The 24,112-nt window shown below is 40.3% G+C and overlaps 1 protein-coding gene across 1 annotated transcript in view; it reads left to right on the forward strand.

Annotated features, from left to right (window-relative positions):
• The window catches only part of ADGRG6 (adhesion G protein-coupled receptor G6), a 307,599-nt gene that overhangs the window by 276,532 nt on the left and 6,955 nt on the right, over positions 1 to 24,112 (forward strand). Inside the window, 5 exon segments of the mRNA XM_033938193.1 lie at positions 1,156 to 1,424; positions 3,665 to 3,773; positions 5,036 to 5,319; positions 14,657 to 14,758; positions 16,501 to 16,656. Coding sequence (XP_033794084.1) covers positions 1,156 to 1,424; positions 3,665 to 3,773; positions 5,036 to 5,319; positions 14,657 to 14,758; positions 16,501 to 16,656 — 920 coding nt within the window.

Here is a 24,112-nt window from a genome sequence, read left to right on the forward strand (position 1 = left end):
ACCTTAATAAATAAAAGGGGAAGAAATAAATTATTAATTATAATCAATCCATACAATATTTTGTTAATGGCTCCCAAACATCATTAAACTTTTTATAACGTCCCTGCCGAATAGCTAATATTCTTTCCATTTTAAAGATATGGCACAATGAATTCCACCAGAAATTATAACTTAGTCTATCATAATTTTTCCAATTTCTCATAATTTGTTGAATGGCAACTCCTGTCATTATGATTAAAAGTTTATTGTTTTTAGAGGATATTTGACTCTTTTTTCCTCAATGATATACCAAATATCGTATCATATGAAAGCGCTACCGGATTTTCAAGTAAATTAACTTGACTCCAAATAGATTTCCAAAAACTATGTATTAGAGGACAAGAAAACAATAAATGATCCAATGTACCAGCTTCAAGATGACAGTGCCAACATCTATTACATTTAGAGCAATCTAATTTTTGTAAACGCACTGGGGTCCAGAGTGCTCTGTGCAACAGAAAATACCAAGTTTGTCTCATAGATGCAGACACTACATCTCATCCTCCAAGACCAAATTCTTTCCCAAATTTATTTTTTAAATTGTAAGCCTTTCATGGATGTATGTTCTTCGTAGCAAACTCCCAATGTCAACCTTATAGGACATAGATGTTTGATCCCCTTCTGATATGGGAAATAAACATCTATGAACTTGCGATGCTCTTGTCCCATCCCAGACACACTCGGACCATGCTTCCTTGCCATTTGCACAAACTTGGGTTTAATAAGTGCATAACCTGGTTTTATAAAATGGGAATTTAGATGTTTAGGTTTGAGATGGCTTGGGGAAATCCACTGCTTATTCCTAGGGTAAGCAGCATAGAATCTTGTTTTTCTACTTGAGATCTAGCTAGGTGCTTGAGACCTGGGTTGACCACTGTTGGAAACAGGATACTGGGCTTGATGAACCTTCGGTCTGTACCAGTATGGCAATTTTTATGTGTGTTCTGGCTTATGCATACTATATATTAAACGCAACCAGGGCTTGTGAAATGAGGGTCATTACATTCAGTTTGATTACTTAAATTACTGTTAAATGCAATGACTTAAGATAACATCTCTAAGTGAAGTACAGAGAATAGTTAGTAAAATAATGCACATCTGTACTTATCTTTCCAGGAAAATACGCAGAGACTATCCCTCCAAAATCTTAATGAATTTGAGTACAGCCTTGCTATTCCTTAACATGGTCTTCCTCTTGGATGGCTGGTTGGCATCCTTTGATGTACCAGGTCTCTGTATAGCAGTTGCTGCCCTTCTGCATTTTTTCCTTCTGGCAACCTTTACATGGATGGGACTTGAGGCAGTTCACATGTACATTGCCCTGGTCAAAGTCTTCAATACCTACATCCGGCGCTACATGCTGAAATTCTGTATCATTGGTTGGGGTAAGGTTGTCTTTTGATTTTTATAATGATAATTATTATTAAGAGCTCCTTTTACAAAGGTGCGCTAGCGTTTTTAGCACACGCACCGGATTAGCGTGCACTAGCTGAAAAATTACCGCCTGCTTAAAAGGAGGCGGCAGCGGCTAGCATGCATGGCATTTTAGTGCGCGCTAAGTGCGCTACCGCACCTTTGTAAAAGGAGCTCTAAATGTTAAATAGTAGCAGTAGAAAAAGATTATGCCATGCTAGACACAAAAATGAAGACTATAAATAGTTCTCCTTACTGAAAAATGAAGCCAGATTGGTTCTTTGGTCCTGCTATTTTATAGTATTTTATGTGTGGGTTGGGATTTTTTTAATCTGCTTTTTTTTTTTTTATTAATTCTTTATTGATTTTTAAACAAGAACAGTATATTATTGCATTTAGTCATAACACTAATATCTATATAGATAACAGAACTATCATTCAATAATTACATTATTTTGCATATAGTAATAACATAAGAACCAAGTAAATAATATAATATGAAACCAAGTTACCTAAAATATCATCTAATGTAATCTGCTTTTAACTTGCAATGTAAAACTATTTTGATACTCTGTGGCATTGTGGTATATCAAGTTTTACAAATAAGTGATATTTCCACAATTTATTTATTTATCAGATGAGAGATCTCAGAGTGATTATAGCTGATGACAAAAAATATTGAGTGACTGGGATTTATTAACTGCCTTTATGATTTACCCAAGGAAATGTATAGCTTGACATAAAACTTACAATTTTGTTAACAGCATAGCAATAGTAAAATGACCAAATATGAGGGCGAATCAAAAATTTAAAGGCAATTGTTAAATTATGCGAAAACCAGAACAGAGCTAGCAAGATGCAACATATGTACTCATATGTTGCCTGTTGGTTAATTCATCCACACACAGTGCAACAAATGGCTTTTAGTCGTGTGGCGGCCACGAAGTCAGACACATGGATACTCCATTGCAAGATTGCACCATCAAAGAACGTGCAGTAGTGCGCTTTCTTTAGGCAGAGGAAGTGAAACCTGTGGATATTAGCTCAGTATGGACATAACACCATGAATCAATGAAAGGTTTGAGTGGGTAAAAAAGGTTTAAAGTGGGAGGAACAGGTCACCCGGTCATTCTGGTCACCCATCAACATCGTGCCCATAAGAGCACATTGACAGGGTGGATGCCTTGATTAGAGAAGACGGACAGAAAACGGTGTCTCAATTGGCTGCAAATTTGGATATCGGCTATGGATCTGCATTTGCCATAATGCATGATGACTTGGGACACAGGAAAGTCTGTGCATGATGGGTTCCCAAAAGGCTTACTGATCTGCACAAGCAGCGGTGTGTAGAGGTGGTGACTCTGTTCCTGTGACGGAATGAAGAAGATCCAAGTGTTCTGGAGAGAATTGTCGCTGGTGAAGAGACATGGGTGCATCACTGCGACCCGGAGAGCAAAAGACAAAGCATGATGGAAGTGGTGCTCGGGGACAGCCAAAAAACTTCATTGCAGGAATGCAGAAACTCGTTGAACAATACAACACATGTGTTGTCTTGCATGGAGACTATGTAAAAAAGCGATTTGTTCATTTGCTCACATTTACTTCTATTAAAGCCATTAACCCCCTCCTTTATTAAAGCCATTAACTGATTTAGCACGTGCTAAACGGTAACGCACAAATTATAGTCTATGGACACATTAGCGTTTTGTGCCCACTAAATTGGCTACTGCACCTTAGTAAAAGGACCTATAAATGCATCTTGCCTTTACTTTTGGATTTACCCTCGTATATACATTAATACAATCAATGAGGTAAACTTAGAGATGGAAAATTGAATCTTAGGGCTAGTATGATACAGTATCAGAAATACACACATTTAACTGCTCTGTAAAACAGTCATATAACAGATATATGATAATTGTCAGGAGACCACAATAGGCACCTTCCTGCTCTATTTATCTAGGTGCCCTGATACAAAATTACCCCCAGAATGGAATAATTCTTTGTATAGTATTTTTTTTAAAGAACTATGACCCTGGGGTTAATTTATCAAGGCTTTGTTCCTTAGAAACAGAATGGGAGAAAAATTTTAATGAATCAGGCCCTATGTGTATTTAAATTTGGGGTGTAATTTAATAATGAACAGCCTTAAACTATAGATAGAATGTATTTGGTTCCTTAGCACTGTGTAATATGTTCTTTTCATTTTCAGGCTTGCCCGCTGTAGTGGTAGCCATTGTCCTAGCAAGCACACAGGGAAAGTCTGCCTATCTCAAGCAGTCATATGGAAGAGATCCCAATGGGCAAGGAGGAGATGATTTGTAAGTACCTCAAAAATATAGAAAACTCAGCTTCGATCTAACCACTTCCGTGGTCAACAATGAAGCCTGCAAAGCCTTTGGGGATAGAACACCAGACTCCTCCTGCTGCGACATTGGCATTCTCTGTGACGTTCTGGGACGTGGAGGAACTCCAGGTCCTTGTAGGCTCAATAACACCTCGTTAGGCACTGGTAGGCACATAGATCACGCCTACTAGTGCCTAACTTAACTGTATTAATCGTCTTTAATTGGCGCAGTAATTAACCACACCATATAAAACTCATTTTAAAAAATTAGGTGCCGGAATCGCACCTACAGTGTGGCACCTAAGGTCAAAGTAGGTATAGTTAGCAGTGGAGAATGACCTTAGGCATGCCGCTAGGTGAGATTCTCCCAGAAAACTTAGATACCGGAAACTTAAGCCTTTAAAATCCTGGCCTATATTACCGGTGCCTAAGTTTTATCTTAGCCACTGGTAGCCCCGATTCTGTTAACAGAGCCTAAGCGTGATTAGCATGCAGCCAGTGTCGTTTGTCTAGGCACCGTCTGATTTAGGCTCTGTTACAGAATCCGAGCCTGAATATCTACTGGATATCACAGCAGTTGTAGTACCAGTCCTAACCCTCTTGTCAGGGATCACGAGTGCAGTTTGAACAGCAATTTCATTCTAAACAGCACAAGGAATCAAGGGTTTGAGCTTGGAACTAAATTCATTTTTCGTGCTTGTTATTACACAGAGCTAGCCATGAGCAAATTGGAACAATCCAATCCTCTATTTCATCTTCCTCCTCATGTTATTGTGGTGAGTCTTTTGAGGGCGGTTTTCAAATGCCACATATCTGCAAGTTCTATAGGTAACTTCTATCTGCTGGCTTTGCACAAATGTTCAAAATAAAGTGAAATACATATGTACTTTCACTTTGAAAACTGCCTGTGGGAGATGTTCCTGCCCACATCTGCACCTCTCTTCTGTTCAGATACTTATGCAGAGCAAAATAACTTCAATGGATTTGAAAATTCAGAAGTTTCTAAACTTTTATTCATTTTCAAAAGCACAATTTTAGCTACAGAAATGGCTTTGTAAAACTGCCCTCCTCAGGTGAGATCAATTAGCAAGTTTGGCCTCGTAGTCATTGAAGCAAACCTGAAAGTCTTCAGAGCATATCGGAAAATTCATTTTATTTTTATTGCAATTAGGATAAACTGAACTAACCATATGGACAATGTATTTCCATCAGGGAATAACGCTTGTATCTTTACAGCTGCTGGATCAAGAATGATATTGTCTTCTACGTCACCTGCGTTGCCTTCTTTGGAATCACGTTTTTTGTGAACTTGGCCATGTTCATTGTGGTGATGATGCAGATCTGTGGGAGGAATGGGAAAAGAAGCAATCGGAGCATAAGGGAAGAGGTTTTACGGAACCTGCGCAGCGTGGTCAGTCTGACCTTTTTGCTGGGAATGACCTGGGGATTTGCCTTTTTCGCATGGGGCCCCTTGAATATCCCTTTTATGTACCTCTTTGCAATTTTCAACTCATTGCAAGGTAAGTTGACTTTATTTCTAATAGATAAATTAAAATTATGTAAATTTTTTTATCAGTATTATTCAGGTTTGTGCTCACTCTTACCCTTCCTTGACTTGAGTAGTACAGTGTGGGGGATATTCTGTAAATGGTTCTAAAAAGATAAGTGCCTATAATATATGTGCCTATCTCTTGTCAATCACAGCCACCTATTACAGAATCGTGCCTAACTTAAAACTTATACATCAAACTTGTTCCCTTTCCAAAACTGGTTGTAACGATTGTCAGCTAGATCCTCAGATGCACCACTCCACGTTCAATTCAATTTCATAACGTTAAGCTTAATGTGCATTGTCTTCACCGGATCCAATTTTATAAATACTTTAGTTAATCTGTGTTTAAATTTATAAATATCATTTTATAGATTTAATTTTTTAAACTTTAACTTATCTTTTAGTTCGTGGTCTCTATTTCTTAAGGACTTCCTTTTGCCAACATGTTTTGCTAAAAAGAACTTTTTCAAGGCTGGGTCCCTAGTAGTTATATGCCATCCATCTAGACCAGTGGTTCCCAAACCTGTCATGGGGGACCCCCCAGCCAGTCAGGTTTTCAAGATATCCCTAATGAATATGCATGAGAGAGATTTGCATATAATGGAAGTGACAGGTATGCAAATCTCTCTCATGCATATTCATTAGGGATATCTTGAAAACCTGACTGGCTGGGGGTCCCCCAGGACAGGTTTGGGAACCACTGATCTAGACCATGCTTCTCAATGAATATTGACAAAGGATTGTTGAGCAAAATTTATAGATAAGGTGCAGCTATTTGGATTATAACTTAAAACTTAGTCATCTGTAATGTAGGCCACGGTTTTAAAGGCCTACATTATAGTTGCTTAAGTCCTTTAGAAAATCGCACCTTATGGAGCCTAAGTCCTTCACTCCTAAACACACCTACTTTGGAGTTAGGCATCGCTAGGTGCTATGCAATAGGCGCCTATCTTATGTAGAGTTGCGCCTAAGATAAGATGCCTATCACCCAATTAATATTTATTTTTCTCAATTATAAGCTTGTTAAAGCTCATAATTGAAGCCAATTTACTAATTAAGTTAGGCACCTAACTTTAAGCACCTCTTATAGAATTTCCCGTTGTGTTTAGATTCAAACTGGAAAATGTAACAATGTACTCTCTACCAAAAGGAAATTATTTTTTAAAGCAAAAAGAATAGAATATAGTGGAAAGAATGCAGTAAACCTTTGCCCAGTAGAAAAAAATAGTCAAATAAGATGAGAAAAAAGAAGTTGGGGCAAAGTCTGTGATAACATTTTATCCTTAGATATCACACCAGTTTTCAAAGATAAAGTATGAGGGTACTTATGTTTTGAAACTTGCTGTGGGTGTAATGAACCCACATGCATTGACTCAATTCCACTATATGTCAAGCTAATGGAAGGCCTCGTAGCTAAATTCCTCACCAACTACCTAGAAAACCACAACTTGCTCCACCCTACACAGTCTGAATTCAGATCCAACTTCAAAACTGAGACACTACTAGGCTCCCTTCTGGACACAGCTAGACAACACCTCAGCACAGGCAAAAAAAAATGCTGATTATACAACTAGATCTCACCGCAGCATTTAACCTAGTGAAAGGTCACTTGGACACACAAAGTCAGAGGCGTGAAGAAAGTACAAGAGGTTTATTACAGAATGCATGCTGGACCCCTGAGCTCCAAGCTGGCTCAGAAGTGCCGAAACCAGGAAGTTACAGAGATATTTATTCATTTTTCTGGCTATACAACTGAATTCTAGAAAAAGCTTTTCACGTGTTACTTTTCTTAACACTCATTGGTTCTAAGCTCACACTAGCAGGTCACTAGCAGGACACTTATCTAACTCTTACAGTTCTAAATGTTAAATGTACAGAAGGGCAGGGTACATCATGGCTCAAACTCTTATCTATTTAGCTTACAATGTGGTAAGGTAGGGACATACATTTTAGGCAGATGAGGTCAATAGATTGTACACTGTTTTCAGCTATGTAGGCCAGAGCAATATTTTAAACAACAGTTAACCATTTCATGACCCTATACTAGTAGACCAGGACATCCTGCTACAAATACTAGATACAATAGGATTCACAGGCAAAGTACACACATGGTTTCAAGGATTCCTACCATTCAGGACCTTCAGAGTAAAGACAAAGAAAAATCAGAACCATGGTTCAACCACTGTGGCGTACCCCAAGGATCGCCATTATCTCCAACACTCTTCAATCTCTACATTGCATCCCTTGGCACCTGCCTAGACAAAATAGGCTTAACCTCCTATAGCTATGCAGACGACATCACTATTCTCCTTCCTTTTGATCAGCCAATGCCCACCATGACAGACACACTACATAGAACACTAGAAACAGTGACAACAAGGATGAAAGACCACAAACTAAAACTGAACCCAGACAAAACAAAATTCATACTTCTCGAAAAAAAATAAAACCCCAACCATAACAAACCTAGTAATAAACTCAATCACATATCCCATTCAACCTACTCTAAAACTTCTGGGAATGACTATAGACAGATGCTGCATCATGCAACCACAAATCAACAAAACAATATAGAAATCATTCGAGGTCATGAGAATCCTAAGGCAAGTTCGAAAATTTTTCGACAGAAAACAATTCCAGCTCCTAGTCCAGTCCCTAGTCTTAGGTCTCCTTGACTACTGCAACATCCTCTATCTCCCTTGCCCCGCAACAATGATAAAACAACTACAAACAGTACAAAACACAGCCCTGAGACTAATCTATTCACTAAGAAAACATGACCACATCACCGAGGCATACCTCGACTCACACTGGCTCCCAATTCAAGCAAGAATACTATTTAAATTCTACTGTCTATTATTTAAATCCATAAATGGTGACAGCCCAGCCTACTTGAACAACCGCCTAATCCAAACTACCACAACCAGACACAAGAGCACCCAGACATCATTCACATACCCTCCAATCAGAGATATCAAACGGGAAAAAAGTGTACAATAGCCTTCTAGCCACACAGGCAGCAAAACTAGACCACCAACTCTCCAATGTACTAATCTTGACCACAGACTACAAAACTTTTAGAAAAGAAATAAAAACCCTGCTGTTCAAGAAATCCATGAAGACTAACTAACACCGTATGAAACATTTCATTCCTCTGAAGCAACCCGCTCTACTCTGTAACACCTCTGGACATGTCCAGAAATCCTCTTCTGTAATCCACCTTGAACCACAAGGTAATGGTGGAATAAAAATCACTAATGTAATATAACTGGCATGGCAATCTGTTATGTCATGACTAGCACTGAAACTTTTTCAGGCAGCAGTAGCGTTGTTCACTTGGTTTCAACAAACACAAAGAGCAGATCCAAATCCAATATATAAAGAGTTCTTAAAATACCCAATGTGCTCCATGTTTTGCTCACTCATGGGCTCATCAGGGTTTGGATCTGATCTTTTTTGTCTGCTCTATTTCAGATCTGTGTGGCCTCTTTGTTGACTTCTGGTTTTGACAAAGCCATACCAAGAAACTACAGGTTCTCTCCACAACAAGTTTCTCCTCATACTGCACTTGCACTGGGTTTTATTAAACGGTGATAGAGGTTTCTACCATGGGCCGGCGAGGTAAGTGCTCCAATGCTCATAGAATTCCTATGAGCATTGAAACATTTACCTCGTCGGTCCACAGTAGAAACCTCTATCGTCATTTAGTAAAAGGAGCCCTTCAATATCTGTGTAGTAGAGAATGACATGGGGACAAATTTTTACCCATCCCTTGGGAACTCTTTTTTCCATCCCATCGAGTTCTTTTCCTGTTCCTGCTCCATTCCTGCAAGCTCTGTCATCATCTGTAGAAGACTCAGACACTTTAAAATCATAAGTGTTCGAGGCTTGTGCGGTTAAGGCAGAGCTTATGGGAATGGGACAGGGACAGTGACAAAACTTGCAGGGATGGGATGAGGAAACTGAGTTCCTACCGGGACAAATTTGTCCCCTTGTCATTCTCTACTGTGTAGCTCAATATACCCCTTTACAAAATAAAAAAATGTTGTTAAGTCTTTTGGAACCTAAGACTAACCTGAGCACTTCCAAGTTCCAAAAGCAGAGTCAGCTTTTTGGTATGGACAGTCTAGCAGCCAATCGGGACGCACATAAAAAAAAAAAATCCCAAGTCAGAATGCCTACACTGTAGGCATTTGTTGCAGTCGAGGGAGACGTATCGAGACACTTATGCTCACCCAAGGATGGACATAGGTATTGTTTTGCCCGGAAGTGGCCTTGAGCAAGCTTAAGAGGCCCTAGGCATCTCCCTAGGGCCGCGACAGATGCCTGAAATGTAGTCCAGCAAAATGATGATCTACACTTCAAATGGTACACTAACTAAAATGCGCGGGACAAATGCGCGCTGACAATGATGCACCAATAATCGCATGCAGGACTTATGCATGCCAGATTAAAACAGTTACAGTACTAATTCATATGTAGTACATATATCATATAATATATTATATATTCTGTCCTATTAATCTAATCATTTAATATCAAATCAGAAATCCCACCCCACCATACTTTGCAATTATACCTATTAGGGAAAAATGATAGTCCAATAACTACTCATTACAATATTCTATTAATGGCCTCCAAACCTCCTGAAAGTTATTAAAATTACCTTTCTACAAGGCTAACATTCTTTCCATCTTGTATATATGACATAATGAATTCCACCAAAAACTATAATTTAATCTATTCCAATTTTTCCAATTAAATGTAATCTGCTGAATGGGTTGGGAGAGAGGGTTTAAATATTATGATTTAAGTTAAATTGATAGAGAATCAAGTGATATTGTATAAGTTTAAATGTTATTCTATGATAATCTTGTTGTAAGTTGTAAAATGAATAAAGAATTTTAAAAAACAAACAGTTACAGTAAGCGTTCCGAGGGGCTGTGGGGGGAACCCTCCCATTAAACTTAGAAGTGTTCGCTCTTCCTTTGGGGGGGGGGTAGAGGGGTGAACCCCCCCATTATAGAGGAAACTGCAATTTTACCTCATTTTGGGGGGCAATCGTCAGTTTCCTCTGTAATGGGGAGTTCCCCACACACACACCCCAACAGGAGCGCAAACACTTCTAAGTTTAAGGGGGAGGGTTCCACACACACACACATAGACCCTCAGGAGCGCTTACAGTAACTGTTCTAATTCTGCGCACCATTGTCGCGCATGTTTGTCCTGTGCGGTTATGACGGGTCACCCTTCAAATAGACGAGGCTGCTGAGCTGATTGTGGCAAGAGAATTCCCCTTCTGCGATCAGCTGATCACCTGCAGCAGGAGACCCCACACACACACACAAGTCTTGTCGAAATCAGGAGGGATGCCCACTCCCTACTGCCACAGAACCTCCTCCCCTCCGAAGCTATCAGGCAGGAGAGATGTCCACTCCCTGCTGCTTCCCCCCCCCCAGTTGAAGACCAGCAGGAGGGATAATAATAATAATAATAATTACTATTATTTTATTTTATATACTGCTATACCCAAAAAGTTCTAGGCGGTTCACAAAATAATAAAGATACAAACAATGCAAATCATTGAAATCAACAAGATTATATGCATATAATATAAGAAAAATACATGCATCCCATATAAAAAGAGTACAACAATCTTAAAAGAATAAAAGATTATAATAATAAAATATATTAAGAACTCAGCCTGTTAAATAATTGAGTTTTTAAATGCTTTCTAAAATCAAGATAAGAAGAGGCGTCAAGCACAATTTGGGCGAGCCATGAATTTTAGGTTGGCCGCCTGGAAAGAAAAGGTTCTTTCAAAGAACCTTTTATAATGACATAATTTTAATGAGGGAAAAGCAAACAAATGTATTCTTCAAGAGCTCTTATTGTTATAACTCAAAGTGAAGTGAGGGTTGAGATAACCTGGTGACATACCAAATACTGTTTTGTAGCAGATGCATGAGAACTTGAACAGAACTCTGGATTCCAATGGCAACCAATGTAGCTTTTGATAGAAGGGGGGTAACATGTTCCCATTTCTTCAAGCCAAAAACTCCCTCCTGCTGCCACCCCTCTGAAGTCCTGTCATCGTCGTCCCCTTTCCCCCCCTACATCTGGCCAATTGGATGCACTGGGAAGGAGCTGGCCAAAGTAATAGGAAATCTTTTCTTCTCCTTTGGTTCTCCTTAGTCAGGTCAAGGAAACATTAAGAATGAGCACCAAATTAGGCACCTGGATAGAAACATGACGGCAGATAAAAGCCAAATGGCCCATCCAGTCTATCCATCCACTGCATCTAATATCCCCTGTCCCTAAAAGGTCCCACATGCCTGTCTCATGCTTTCTTCAATTCAGACACAGTTTTTATCTCCACCACCTCTACCAAGAAATATGCTTTGAATACTATAACAGTATCTCCTGCAGTCAAATGTAAGACATTGAAAACATAACTAATCCAAAACCATCTCAATGTCCTTGATGTTCCTTTAATTTTCTTTTAAACTTTTTTTTACTTTTTTTAGGCCTCAGACTAGCCATTAGGTGCCATGCATTTCTATGGTCACCAAACAAACATGGCAATGGCATCCTCATTAGCCCCATTATATATTTTTTCACATTTTTCTTATTTAAAGTGCTCAGTGCTATTTTTCTTTAGTGTCTCATATAACTTAATTCTTAAAATTATTATAACTTAATTGACTTATCTTAAGTCAGTCTTGTCTCGTACTATCATAGGGAAGGGACCTGTCATTCCGACATGTTTCGCCTTCTGGCTGTTTCAAGAAAAGTCCCCCCTTTTCAAACTTGTTCGCACCATCCCGATCTGTATAATGCTTATTGAGATAATAAGCATTATACAGCATTATACAGATCGGGATGGTGCGAACAAGTTTGAAATGGGGGGACTTTTCTTGAAACAGCCAGAAGGCGAAACATGTCGGAATGACAAGTCCCTTCCCTATGATAGTACGAGACAAGACTGACTTAAGATAAGTCAATTAAGTTATAATAATTTTAAGAATTAAGTTATATGAGACACTAAAGAAAAATGGCACTGAGCACTTTAAATAAGAAAAATGTGAAAAAATATATAATGGGGCTAATGAGGATGCCATTGCCATGTTTGTTTGGTGACCATAGAAATGCATGGCACCTAATGGCTAGTCTGAGGCCTAAAAAAAGTAAAAAAAAGTTTAAAAGAAAATTAAAGGAACATCAAGGACATTGAGATGGTTTTGGATTGAATACTATAACAGCAGTTCTGAATATTGGCTAGTGAGATTCTGAATGCATATAGAAACAGGTTTTGTGGTTTGAGCTCAGTGGAAACTTTTGGACTCAGTGCTAGGTGTTATGTGGTATAAAGCAAACATAGCATGCCGCCCACCAGTGCCATTTTTATGATATGTTGTCAGGATAGTTGGCTGCAGTGGGAATAAGAAGGCTTGTGACAATCAAGGGAAAGACAAGCAGATCTTGGAGGAAAACCTGTTTCAGTCTACTGTAGACCTGGGACTGGGGAGAAGATTCACCTTACAGCAGGACAATAATGTTAAGTATAAAGGAAAAGCAACAGTAGAGTAGAGTGGCTCAGCGAGAAGAAAATGCATTTTCTCAAATGGTCTGGTCAAAGTGTAGTCTTGAACTCCTTAAGTCTGTAGCAATCCCCAACCAACTTGAAAGAAGTAGAGCTATTCAATCAAGAGAAATGTGCAAAAAATACACTATCTTGCTGTCCGAAGTTGGTAGAATTTATCCTAAACAATTCATTCGTGTTATTGCTGCAGATGGAGCTTCCACCAAGTATTGAGGTAAGGGAAGTGAAGAATTATGTAATCGAGACTTTGAGTTCTTAGTAATTACTTTTTGAACATTTCTATAATTTGGGGTATTTTTCCAGTTAAAATTGTAGAGTATGGCACTGATTGCCTTACTGTAAGTAAACTGAGCCAATCAGGGCCTTAGAATCCTCTCCCTTACATTCCAGGATACAGAGGGAGGAACCTAAGGCCCTGATTGGCTCAGATGCCTAAGGCCCCTACCAAAGGGAGGGGCTTTTGGCATGAGCCAGTCAGGGCCTTAGGCCCCTTCCCACTCATCACATGATGCAAAGGGGGGGGGGCTGCCATTTTGGACTGGCAGGCCTCGAGGTAGGAGGGACTGAGCATCCCTCCTGCTCCCAAGTGTGTAACACGCGCACAGCATCTGTGCTCATGAAAAAAAAAAAGATTTCCTGCCCTGAACAGCTTTCGGGGCTTCCCCTGCTTCTCAGCTGTTCAGGCTTCCCCTGCCAGCTCTGTGCATGTGTGAGAGTTGCTCTCACAGCTATAAAGAGACGGGGATTATGACAAACCTCCACATGAATCTTACCGATTCACTTTAGTGCACCTAGCCCTCAGAAAGTAGATTCTTTGGATCAAGAGTTAAAGAGAGATTCAATCTGCTTTGATACTAGATAAAATTGTTGTTCACAGAAAGTTGCAGAATATGGAAAATGTAGCTAGACATCTTGATAGAATTTTGAATTTCACACGTTTTTTCTGTAATAACAAATGACTTATTCTATAGATATTTAAGACATAATGAAGTTTCTAAAGGGGTCTTTACTATCTCTGAACCAAATTTACTATGAACTGATGGATAAACATCCTAGAAGACCCGAGACTAACTCTGAAACTGCACTGGATGGTTTACTGGAAACTTCAGTAGACTTTGTCATTAAAAGATCTGCTTTAATTGTACTATGTCTTCTTGTAGGACAAGAATTTAGTCATGCATTTATATGTTCATGATCAAATTGTGGAATTTCTTTGATCTAAAGTGTGTAATGGGACCCAGGAGCAGTGGAAATAGTTTATAGCTTTGTGGCAAGAAACCCCCTCCGAGGTTGCAAATGTTTTCATTTGTTTTCCATTAAATGTATGGTCCAACTGAAAGGTGTCTCTTGGGTTGTTGTTTTTTATTCAACACAATTGCAGTCTTGTTCAGAGCCATACATCAGCAATATTAGTATCCAGATAGGTGTCCAAATATATGGGAAGGATATGTTACTGTTAATGGAAGGGTTTTCCCAGCAGCTTTTTAGTTTTGTAATTGCTTTAATTTACCTACTCTTTGAAGGGGGGGAAAGGTTCTGTTCTTGTCTTGTTTGTATTGACAAGTGAAAAAAATGTATGTCTGAATACTTTTACAAGGCACTGTATATGATCTTATTTGTTATAATACTACAGGTTGAACAAGTTACACAATTAATTTGTAATGGGACCTCTTCAGTCTCTAACATTACTGCTTAATTGCAGGTTTATTTATATTTATATTCCACTGTGCTTTGAAAGAAAATGTACAGAAACAATGGAGGAGACATCTGTGCTGTGGGAAACTACGACTAGCAGACAATTCAGGTAAAAGCTGGATATTCTGCCTGGATACACATGCCATAAATAATATTTTTGGTATACTGACAGGGCTGAAAAAAGTTGCTGAAAGTTAATGGTGCCTAGATCGCACTTACTTCAATGTTTTAATTGCTAATTAAAAGCTCATTTAAAAAAAATATGAGGCACCACTACATGGCCTCTAGGACCAGTGTCTGGGTATCTCTTCTTATTTTTTGAGGAACCTGAAATAGGTTTTATTAGTTGCTGCTTCTGTAGCAAGCTTCTACTTTAATTCCTTTTGTTAAAGCCTACCTTAATGTTGTAGTTGTACTAGAGCAGTGTTCTTCAATTGCCGGTCCGCAAAAATTTATTGCCGGTCCATGAAGGATTCGGGTCTTCTCCATAAACTACTCACTAGGCAGGAAGAGAGGCTACGGTGCCAGCGTCAGCTGACTTGCATCTTCTGTTGCCATTGCGTATGCCAGGACTCCTGCCTCCTGCCTTCACCGGGTCTCCTGCTTCCTGCCGCGTATGCCTTCCGCCGCAAATGCCTCCTGCCTTCACCGGGACTCCTGCCTTCGCTGCGCATGCTGGGCCTCCTGCCGCATAAGCCTCCTGCCTTTATCTTGTCTCCGCACCCCCAGACCAGCAACGGCAGCTCTGTGTACTTTTAACTTCAGCGCACAGCTGCCCTTAAGCAGTAGTTTAGCTGCGGTTTCATGAGGCAGCCTCAGGGCCTTTGCTAGGCTGGCCCGCTTCGATAATGCGATGTGGGCTGGCCTACCAAAGGCGTAACCCCAGGTTTCATTAACAAAAATTCACGGCGACGCTTCTAAATCTCTCATGTCAAGTCAGGAAACATTTGTACTTTAAGACCTATAAATTCTTTTTGCCTATTTTTGAAGAAAAGTTTTAACAACCATGTTTTATCAATTGAAAGAGCTGCTGGGACAGGAACAGCGACAAAACTCACGGCAGCTACAGAGGAGTACTATTTGTTGCTGTCTGTTATCTTCAAAGATTCAGTATATACTGTATATGGAAACACGGTTTATCAATTGAAATCTGAGTACCCACATAAAATATCATCTCGTCATACTTTCAGACTCCTGAGGCAGGCCCAGTTGGGGCCAAAACACGATTGTGTCGAGTCTTGAGATTTAATAAATGATTGAACACCATCAGTCACCTTCTTTGTTTTTTCTGCTCCTACAATATCCCCCCTTAGCCATCTCTTTTCCACGCTAAAGAGCCCTAACCTCTTTAGCCTTTCTTTAAGGAATTTTATCTCTTATCATTTTGGTCACTTTTATACCTATAAGGTCCCAAATGATGCCACTCTTTTTCTGCATGTGTAGTTTTGCAAAATGGATGCTCCAACTAACTTTGTCAAACAGCCTTGAAATGCAAATAAGCATAAATATTTTGGCAAATAAATATGCATGTATGCACATTCTTGTATGTATTTTACAAAAAATCCAAATCTGATACAGCTTGTTTAAAGTACTGAGGAAAATGGGAACAACCCAGCCTAGATATCCCATATCCCAAAATGTGCACCTGTGATGGGACATGAAGTAATGGAATCAGCTTCTTTGCAAATACAGTAGTGTTGGCTTTTTTCATAAATAGTATGGACATTGCATACTCTACTCATACTGGCTCAGTTTCAAGTCCACACTTCAGCTAAAGAGTTTATACCTGTGAGTTTTTTGTGATTTAGCTTTGGACATGGACTAATACCATTTGTAATTTTAATTTTGCAGACTGGAGCAAAACAGCAACCAACAATACAAAGAAGGTCAGCTCTGACAATCTAGGAAAATCCTTATCCTCCAGCTCCATCGGCTCCAATTCTACTTACTGGGCATCTAAATCAAAATCTAGTGATAAACCATTTGTCAGAAAGAATAGCCACACAGGTAAAGCCTTTATTGCAGAAACACATCCGCTTTCCTGACACTTGGCTTCATCAAATGCAAAGCTATTGAAGATATTGTTGGAATTTTTTTTTTTTAATCTTTATTGATTTTCAAACTTTGACAGTGCAATACAATTAATTTAACATAAAATACTGCATAAAACGCACTATTAACTACACAAATAATGCATAAAACAATCATTTTCTCTCACCTTCCTCCCAATTATTAATACAATATGACATATGATGTGATTACAATATTATAATTAAGTAATTTTAATTCTCAAAAATACATTTTCCTCCCCCCACCCACCCTGGATGTGTAAGGTAATCTAAGAAAAGGAGAGATATATGACCCTTATTGCGCGTTAACAAATGTAGTCAGTGGGCTCCACACTTTATTAAATGAACTACTAAACCCCATACATTACATATTCATTCTCTCTCATATTTATATGTGGTACATGCATTTGCCCACCAAAATGTGTAATTTATTCTGTCGTGGCATTTTAGATATACAAGACACTGACAGTCTGTTTGGCTTTTGAAAAGTTATGATGCTATGACTTGATGTTAAAAGTGGAAGTGTACCTATAATTCTAGTTCAAAATTGAATGTAGTTTCTTTGTCCGTTTTGGAAATATTTGATGTTTAAGGATAAACGTGTCTATTGATTTCACCGTACTAATGTTTTCCATTGGTCCTGATGAACTTTGAAAGTAACCAATGAACAGCTATGGGGCAATTCTATAAGCTATCCTCTGAATTCTATATATGGTGCTTTGAATTGAAAGTGGCACCTATTACATATCAATCAAATTAAGTCACTGTTTATAGAATCATGCCTGCTGGCGCCTAACTTGACTTAGGCACCAGTAGGCATCATAATGTTATGTACTGGTATATTAGATCAGGGTTTTCCTGGCCTAATTTACTGGCGCCCAACACAGACACCTATCAATACCCCAGTCATTCCTTGCCCAAACTCTGCCTCTAACCATGCCCACCTTTGGGGTAGTTGCGAGTTGGCGCCATTAGGCGCCATGCTGATTTCCACATGCAACTTTAATTATTTTAAATGGCGTTTTCAAATAAGCCAATCTAAAAATGTAGGTTTCACGCAGTAATCAGCTAGGTGCCACTGATCTACTATAGGTGCCTAGCAGAGCCTAGCTTAGGCTGCATTTATAGTATCAGGGCCTTAGAGTCCATTATAGAATATGCACCTACCATGCAGCCTCAGAGCACCTACTTATAGAAGCCTCCTAAAAGGGCTGAGAAGAAATAGTTGCTTAGACAAAAATATTTTATTGAAAATTTGCTGAGATTCAGTGTAGTGTGCTATGTGGCGTGAGCTGCAGGACTTAGTCCAGTGCTCAGTGATCAAATGTACAGATTTTAGCAAAGCAAATGGGATTATAAATTGATGATCATCTTTCGTCTCAAAAGACTGCACAAATATGAAGATTAAATTATGCTCACTCCTAGGAGTGGTCTCTTCAGGGAATGGTTGAAGTAAATGCATGGCACAATACAGAGAATACTGTGTTTATATCTTTTCTCTGGCTAACTGTAGGGCTTTAATGAATTTTGTGTGGATTAAAGATTGAAAGCATCAGATACCAAATACTTTGGTTAGCAACAGAAGCCCGTAGAGAATAGAATTACTGCTAGGACATTTGTCCTATCCTCCACCTTCCACTGGGAAAGGGGAGGATAGGATTGATATGCTGCCTTTCTGTACTTACAATCAAAGCAATTTACATACGGATGGACTGTTGTTCGCAATGACATATCCTATGCCATTGTACGTCATCAAAATGAAAATTAGCAGATAAAAACGCTACATTTTTGCTTTTTCATTCATTGATAGTAATTTAAACCTTGTACAAATAGTGCTCATCTTTCACCCTTTTATTTCTCACCTAAGTATAGATCAGACCCTACTAATTCAATAAAGCTGACATTTTTATAATTGCTTTTGAGACCAAGTTATTTTCAAAGCCCTCAGTTTAACATTGCTAAAGGTATCACCTATCTAATTCTTAACTTTTACCATGTGATTTAGAAATGAATGATGTTACAGTATTCTATATCATTCCTAATTGCTAACATCTTAGACCTGTTTTATTAATTTCTCCACATAGATACAGAATAGGAAGAATCTTAGAAAATACGACTCGCTGTATAATATCTCAATAGCTAGTATTCAGGAAAGGAATCTATCTGATTATATGAAGAATTATGCTAACATAAGATTAAGGGGTCCTTTTATCAAGGCGCGGTAGGGGTTTAACGCACGGTCGCAAAATCCAAATCCAATGCGGTTTACATTAAGTTAAAAATTAGGTTAAAATAAAAAACAAGGCAATTAATACTAATTTTAATGAAATAATACGTTTGAAAAAGGGAGGGAAAAAGAATAGGATTAAATACAATTCATAAACAAATAAAACGGGATAGGTAATGAAACGAGGTTAGGGAAGGTTACTCACTTAATTTTCACTTAGCAGTATTCCTAGTCCACTGTAAAATCACATCCTTCCTTGAATAAATGAATTTTAGCGAGGTTTACATTGTTTGGAAATAGTCCATGGAGATTGTTCTTTCTTATTTCCCATCACCTCAACCTCAATGATAACTATTAATTGAACTTAGCTTTAAGAAATATCAAGTGGTAGCCCAGCATTGGAAACAGTCTGTGGCGCCCACCTTACAGCAGATGTGGGATAAACTGAGTGGGGTTTGTCATAAGTATAGGCTTTCGGCCCTCTTGAACCACAAATGGCAGCAATTTGTCGCCATCTGGGGTACTTACCTGGAGATGCAAGACATTTTGTCTGTAGGGGGGAGTAACCAAGTATGATTTGTTTGTTTCTGTTCATGTATACTTTGTATTTCTGTATTTTTGCTACTGCGTATTTTACCACTCATTTGACTACTGAGTTTTTGGTATTGCTTTAACAGGAGAGGTGGGGGGGGGGGGTTGGGGGTTGGGTTTATATTGGGATGCTATATGTTGATATAGATATGCTGTGGTTTACTTATTTACCTCTGTTTTACTTATTTACCTGTTCTGATGGTGTACATCTGTGCTCTGTCAGGCAAATTCAATAAAAATTTTCATTTCCAAAAAAGAAATATCAAGTGGGGCTAACTAGTAAAGAATGACATGGGGACAAATTTTTCCCCGTGCCCGCAGGAACTCATTTTCCCTTCCCATTCCTGCAAGCTCCTTCCTCATCTGCACAAGCCTCAAACACTTTAAAATCATAAGTGTTCGAGGCTTGTGCAGTTAAGGCAGAGCTTACATGAATCGGACAGGGACAGTGACAAAACGCAGGGACGGGACAGGGAAATTGAGTTCCTACGGGGACAAATTTGTCCCCGTGTCATTCTCTACTAACTAGCTTGGTGGCTCAGTGACAGTGTTGTCCTCTGTCACTTGGAGAATCTGGCTTTGATTCTTTTGTCAGGTTAGAGAATGACACGGGGAAAAAATCTGTCCCCGGCCCCGGCCCACCATCCTCTGCACCACCCCATCACCGTCACCGCCATCCTATTCACCGCCCCGTCACTGTTCCCGCAGCATCCATATAAGCCTTAATACTGTAATATTTAGCTTATTCCTTTCTTATAAATCAAAGTTCCTGCTGCTGAACTAGAGAAAGAGATGTTCAGCTGTCAGGGCTTTGTTTATAAATTTTTATCAACACAACTAATATATTACTTTATCCTAAAGCAAAAAATAAATAAATAAATAGAATTATTTTTTCTACCTTTGTTGTCTGGTTTCTGCTTTCCACATCTCATTCAATTCCTTCCATCCACTGTGTGTCTTCTCTCTGTGTCTTCCATTTGCTGTTACTGTGCCTCTCCCTTCACCCCCCCCCCCCACAATTGGTCTAGCACCCATCTTCTTCCCTCCGCTCCCCCATAGTCTGGCATCTGTCTTCTTCCCTTCCAGCATCTTCTCCCCACTCTGTCTTCCACATTTCCCTTCAGGGTCTGTTCCTCTCCACCCTCCTTCAATGTCTGTTCTATTCCTTTCCACCACCACCCTTCCCTCCCTCCTTTACCATCTGTTCCTTTCTACCACCCTTCAGCTCCTCTCGCGTGGCCTATCTATCTACCTTCCTCCCTCTTATTTTTGTGGCACGTTACAATGTAATTTGTGCAAGCCACTGGAGCCTGCGAGCTCGGTTCCTGTCCCATCCCCACAAACCATCTCGCTTCTGTGCTCCTATTTTCCCCATTTCTAATATCTCTCCTATTTATCTGCCATTGCCCCCCCCCCCTTTGTCCATATACCATCCCCATGGCATGTCCCCTTTATGTCTCTGTCCCTATGCCCCATGCACATAATTTCCCCTCTTTCTGTTACCTTCCTGTGTCCAGATTTCCCCTATCTTCCTCTTCCATACCAGTGTGTCTCTTCTTTTCAATCCCATCTAGCTTCTTTCCCTCTTTCTTCCCCCCCCCCTGCTTCCAGCATCTGGCTCACCTGCCTGTCCTCCCCTTTCTTTCCTGCTGTGGGTTTTTCTTTCTGTCTTCATCCCCTTGGCCCAGAATCCTTTTCCCTTTCACTCCCATTTTGAATAACTCTAAGCCAGGGATCTCAAAGTCCCCCCTTGAGGGCCGCAATCCAGTCGGGTTTTCAGGAGTTCCTCAATGAATATGCATTGAAGCAGTGCATGCACATAGATTTCATGCATATTCATTGGGGATATCCTGAAAACCCGACTGGATTGCGGCTCTCAAGGAGGGACTTTGAGACCCCCTGTTCTAAGCTGTCTTAATGCCCCAAATCTTTTAGCAACTACAGATGAGTAGTTCTGCAGTAATTGCAGCTGCACTGTGTTCATGTCCAAAAAATCAGAATAATAATAAAAGTGCCAGTACACACCTACACATGAACTAGAATGCTGTTCTGTGTGTAAATATTAGCCTCACAAAATTTTTTTCACACATAAAATTTTTGTGAAGCTAATTTTTATGCACAGAACAACATTGTGCTTCAAGGGCAGATGTGTGCTAGGACTTTTGTTTTCTTCGTACATATACACAGAGCTGTTACTTCCCATTCTTCTTTTTAAAGTTGCAAGCACTTCCTGTGATCACAGAGAAACACAAAGAAAAAATGTGAGCCGGGAACACGCGCGGTCCCCACAGCCCCCACCCGCCCGTCTGATCGATGGTAGCGTTTAGCCAGCTCTCTCCCTTCACCTCACCTTAGTTTGCAGGCTTTCTTTTTCGGCGACCTGCACGCTTTCCCAAAGAGCCGCGCACGCGCGACTACTCAGTGTTCAATCTTCTGCTCTGCTGCAACTTCCTGTTTCCAGTTGCGTCAGAGCAGAAGATTGAACACTGAGCAGCCGCGCGTGCGGGTCACCGAAAAAGAAAGCCTGCAAACTAAGGTGAGGTGAAGGGAGGGAGCTGGCTAAGATCGATCGGTCGGGCAGGGGCTGCGGGGACCGTGCGATCCTTGATGCTTCACTGCGGAGACAAGACCATTCACCGCTCCACGGGGCAGTGAATGGCCTTGTTCCTGTTCCCGCAGCGACTGCTATTTTTCTTTCCCCGTTTCGGCGGGTTACCCGCGGCTAAATGCGGCTAGCTGCGGGTAACCGCCACCGTGTCATTCTCTATGTCAGGTCTTCTCTTCCTTAAGCTAGCTGAGGATGAAAATACTGCAATAGAACTCTAGTCATTTGTGCAACAGTGCCACCTGGTGGTCCTGTGGTTGGAAAGGGATATAAAAAGGGGGAAGGGGGAGGAATAATCAGGAAGTTGCAATTAAAAGCTGTAAGCCCAAAGGAACACCCAACTGTCATCACATTGAAAGCATTTATATTTCCTATAACCTTTTTTTCTATACAGAGCCAACAGTTTTGGCTCATTTATTTTGGATTATTATCATCAATGGCTGTTTTTAAAAATACATGTAAGTTTATAATAGGTTTGGTACAAACTGAAGAGAGGCAGTACAGCCTAGTGCTGCCCGATTTGCCTATTCAAATCGATTCATCGATTCACTTTGGTGAATCGATTTGTTTTTGTGTTTTTTTTAATCTGTCTCGATGATTCGGTGATCAACCCTCCTCCCCATACCTTCAGGTCTCCTAAAGCAGGAGCGGCAGCACTGCCTCTTGCTGGCCGTCCACTGTCACTGCTTCTCCTGCTTTAGGGGAAGAGGGTCAGTTAGGAAGTGCTGCATAGGTGCTCTTTATAGCATCCTCTGGCTTCCCCCCTGGCCTCTTGGTCTCACCTTCAGCTAATTACAGCAGACTGCAGAGGATCGCCAGTGCTGAGCGATCTTAGCAGGCTTCCGTCATTCTCCACAGCACGTTCCCTCTGCTGCAATCCCACCCCTGACATCAGAGGAAGGGTGGGACATTGGCAGAGGGAACATGTTGCGGAGGCCAATGGCAGCCTGCTAGGATCGCTACAGCACCAGCGATCCTCTGCAGACTGATGTAATTAGCTGAAGATGAGACTGGAAAGCCAGAGGACGCTAGAAAGAAGGGGGAAATTTTCATCTGTTCGGGGAGGACCCTGGTGTAGAATTATACAGAGGGAGGGTGGGGGGTCCAAAGAGACGTGCATATGCCGGGGGGAGGGGGAAAAATAAATAATGGGTCTAAAAACAGAGGAGAGGGAGAGAGATGGTGGACAAATGGGATTTAGGGAGGGAAGGAACAAAAAGGGAAATAAGTTGGACACCAGGGATGGTGTGTGAGGGGGGTAGAGATACTGGATAAGAGGGTAGTAGGGAAGAGAAAGGGAGAGAAGGTAGACCCTGAGGTGGTGGGGAAGGAGGGAGAAATGCTCGATGAAAGGGTAGTTGAGAAAAGGAGAGATGATGGATCTGGGGATGGTGGGGTCCATCATTGTAGCTGCAGAGACGGAGACAAAAACAGGGAAAGATGCCAGACCTCTGGGGGAGGGAAGGGGAAGACAGAGATGGAAGATGGATGGTTAGCACAGAGAAAAAAAAAAGCGACAAATGGACAGGAGACCCTGGCAAGCGAGTTATCAGAAGACGTTTGTCCCAGAGCCTGGGACCAACATGATTTGAATAATAACCAGACAAGAAAAGGTAGAAAAAATAATTTTATTTTTTGTTTTATGTTTACAATATGTCAGATTTGAAATGTGTATCCTGCCAGAGCTGGTGTTGACAGCGAACGTGAGCTAGGATTTAACAGAGAGAGAAAAAGTCTTTTTTGTTTGTTTTGTTTACAACACAGTGCCAGTGTGGGTAGGCAAAGGGGATGGAGTGGGTGAAGAAGCTATAAAATAAACCCACCAGGATGTTTGAGAAAAATACTCAATTGGGCAGAAAAATTGAATTGAATTGAAAAATCGATTCAATAGTCTGAATCGACAATTTTTTTCCTGAATCAGGCAGCACTAGTACAGCCCACTGAGGAAGGAGGCGAAGCTGAAGAAAAAGT

Source organism: Geotrypetes seraphini, chromosome 3 (assembly GCF_902459505.1).
Source record: "Geotrypetes seraphini chromosome 3, aGeoSer1.1, whole genome shotgun sequence".
Classification (NCBI taxonomy): Eukaryota; Metazoa; Chordata; class Amphibia; order Gymnophiona; family Dermophiidae; genus Geotrypetes; species Geotrypetes seraphini.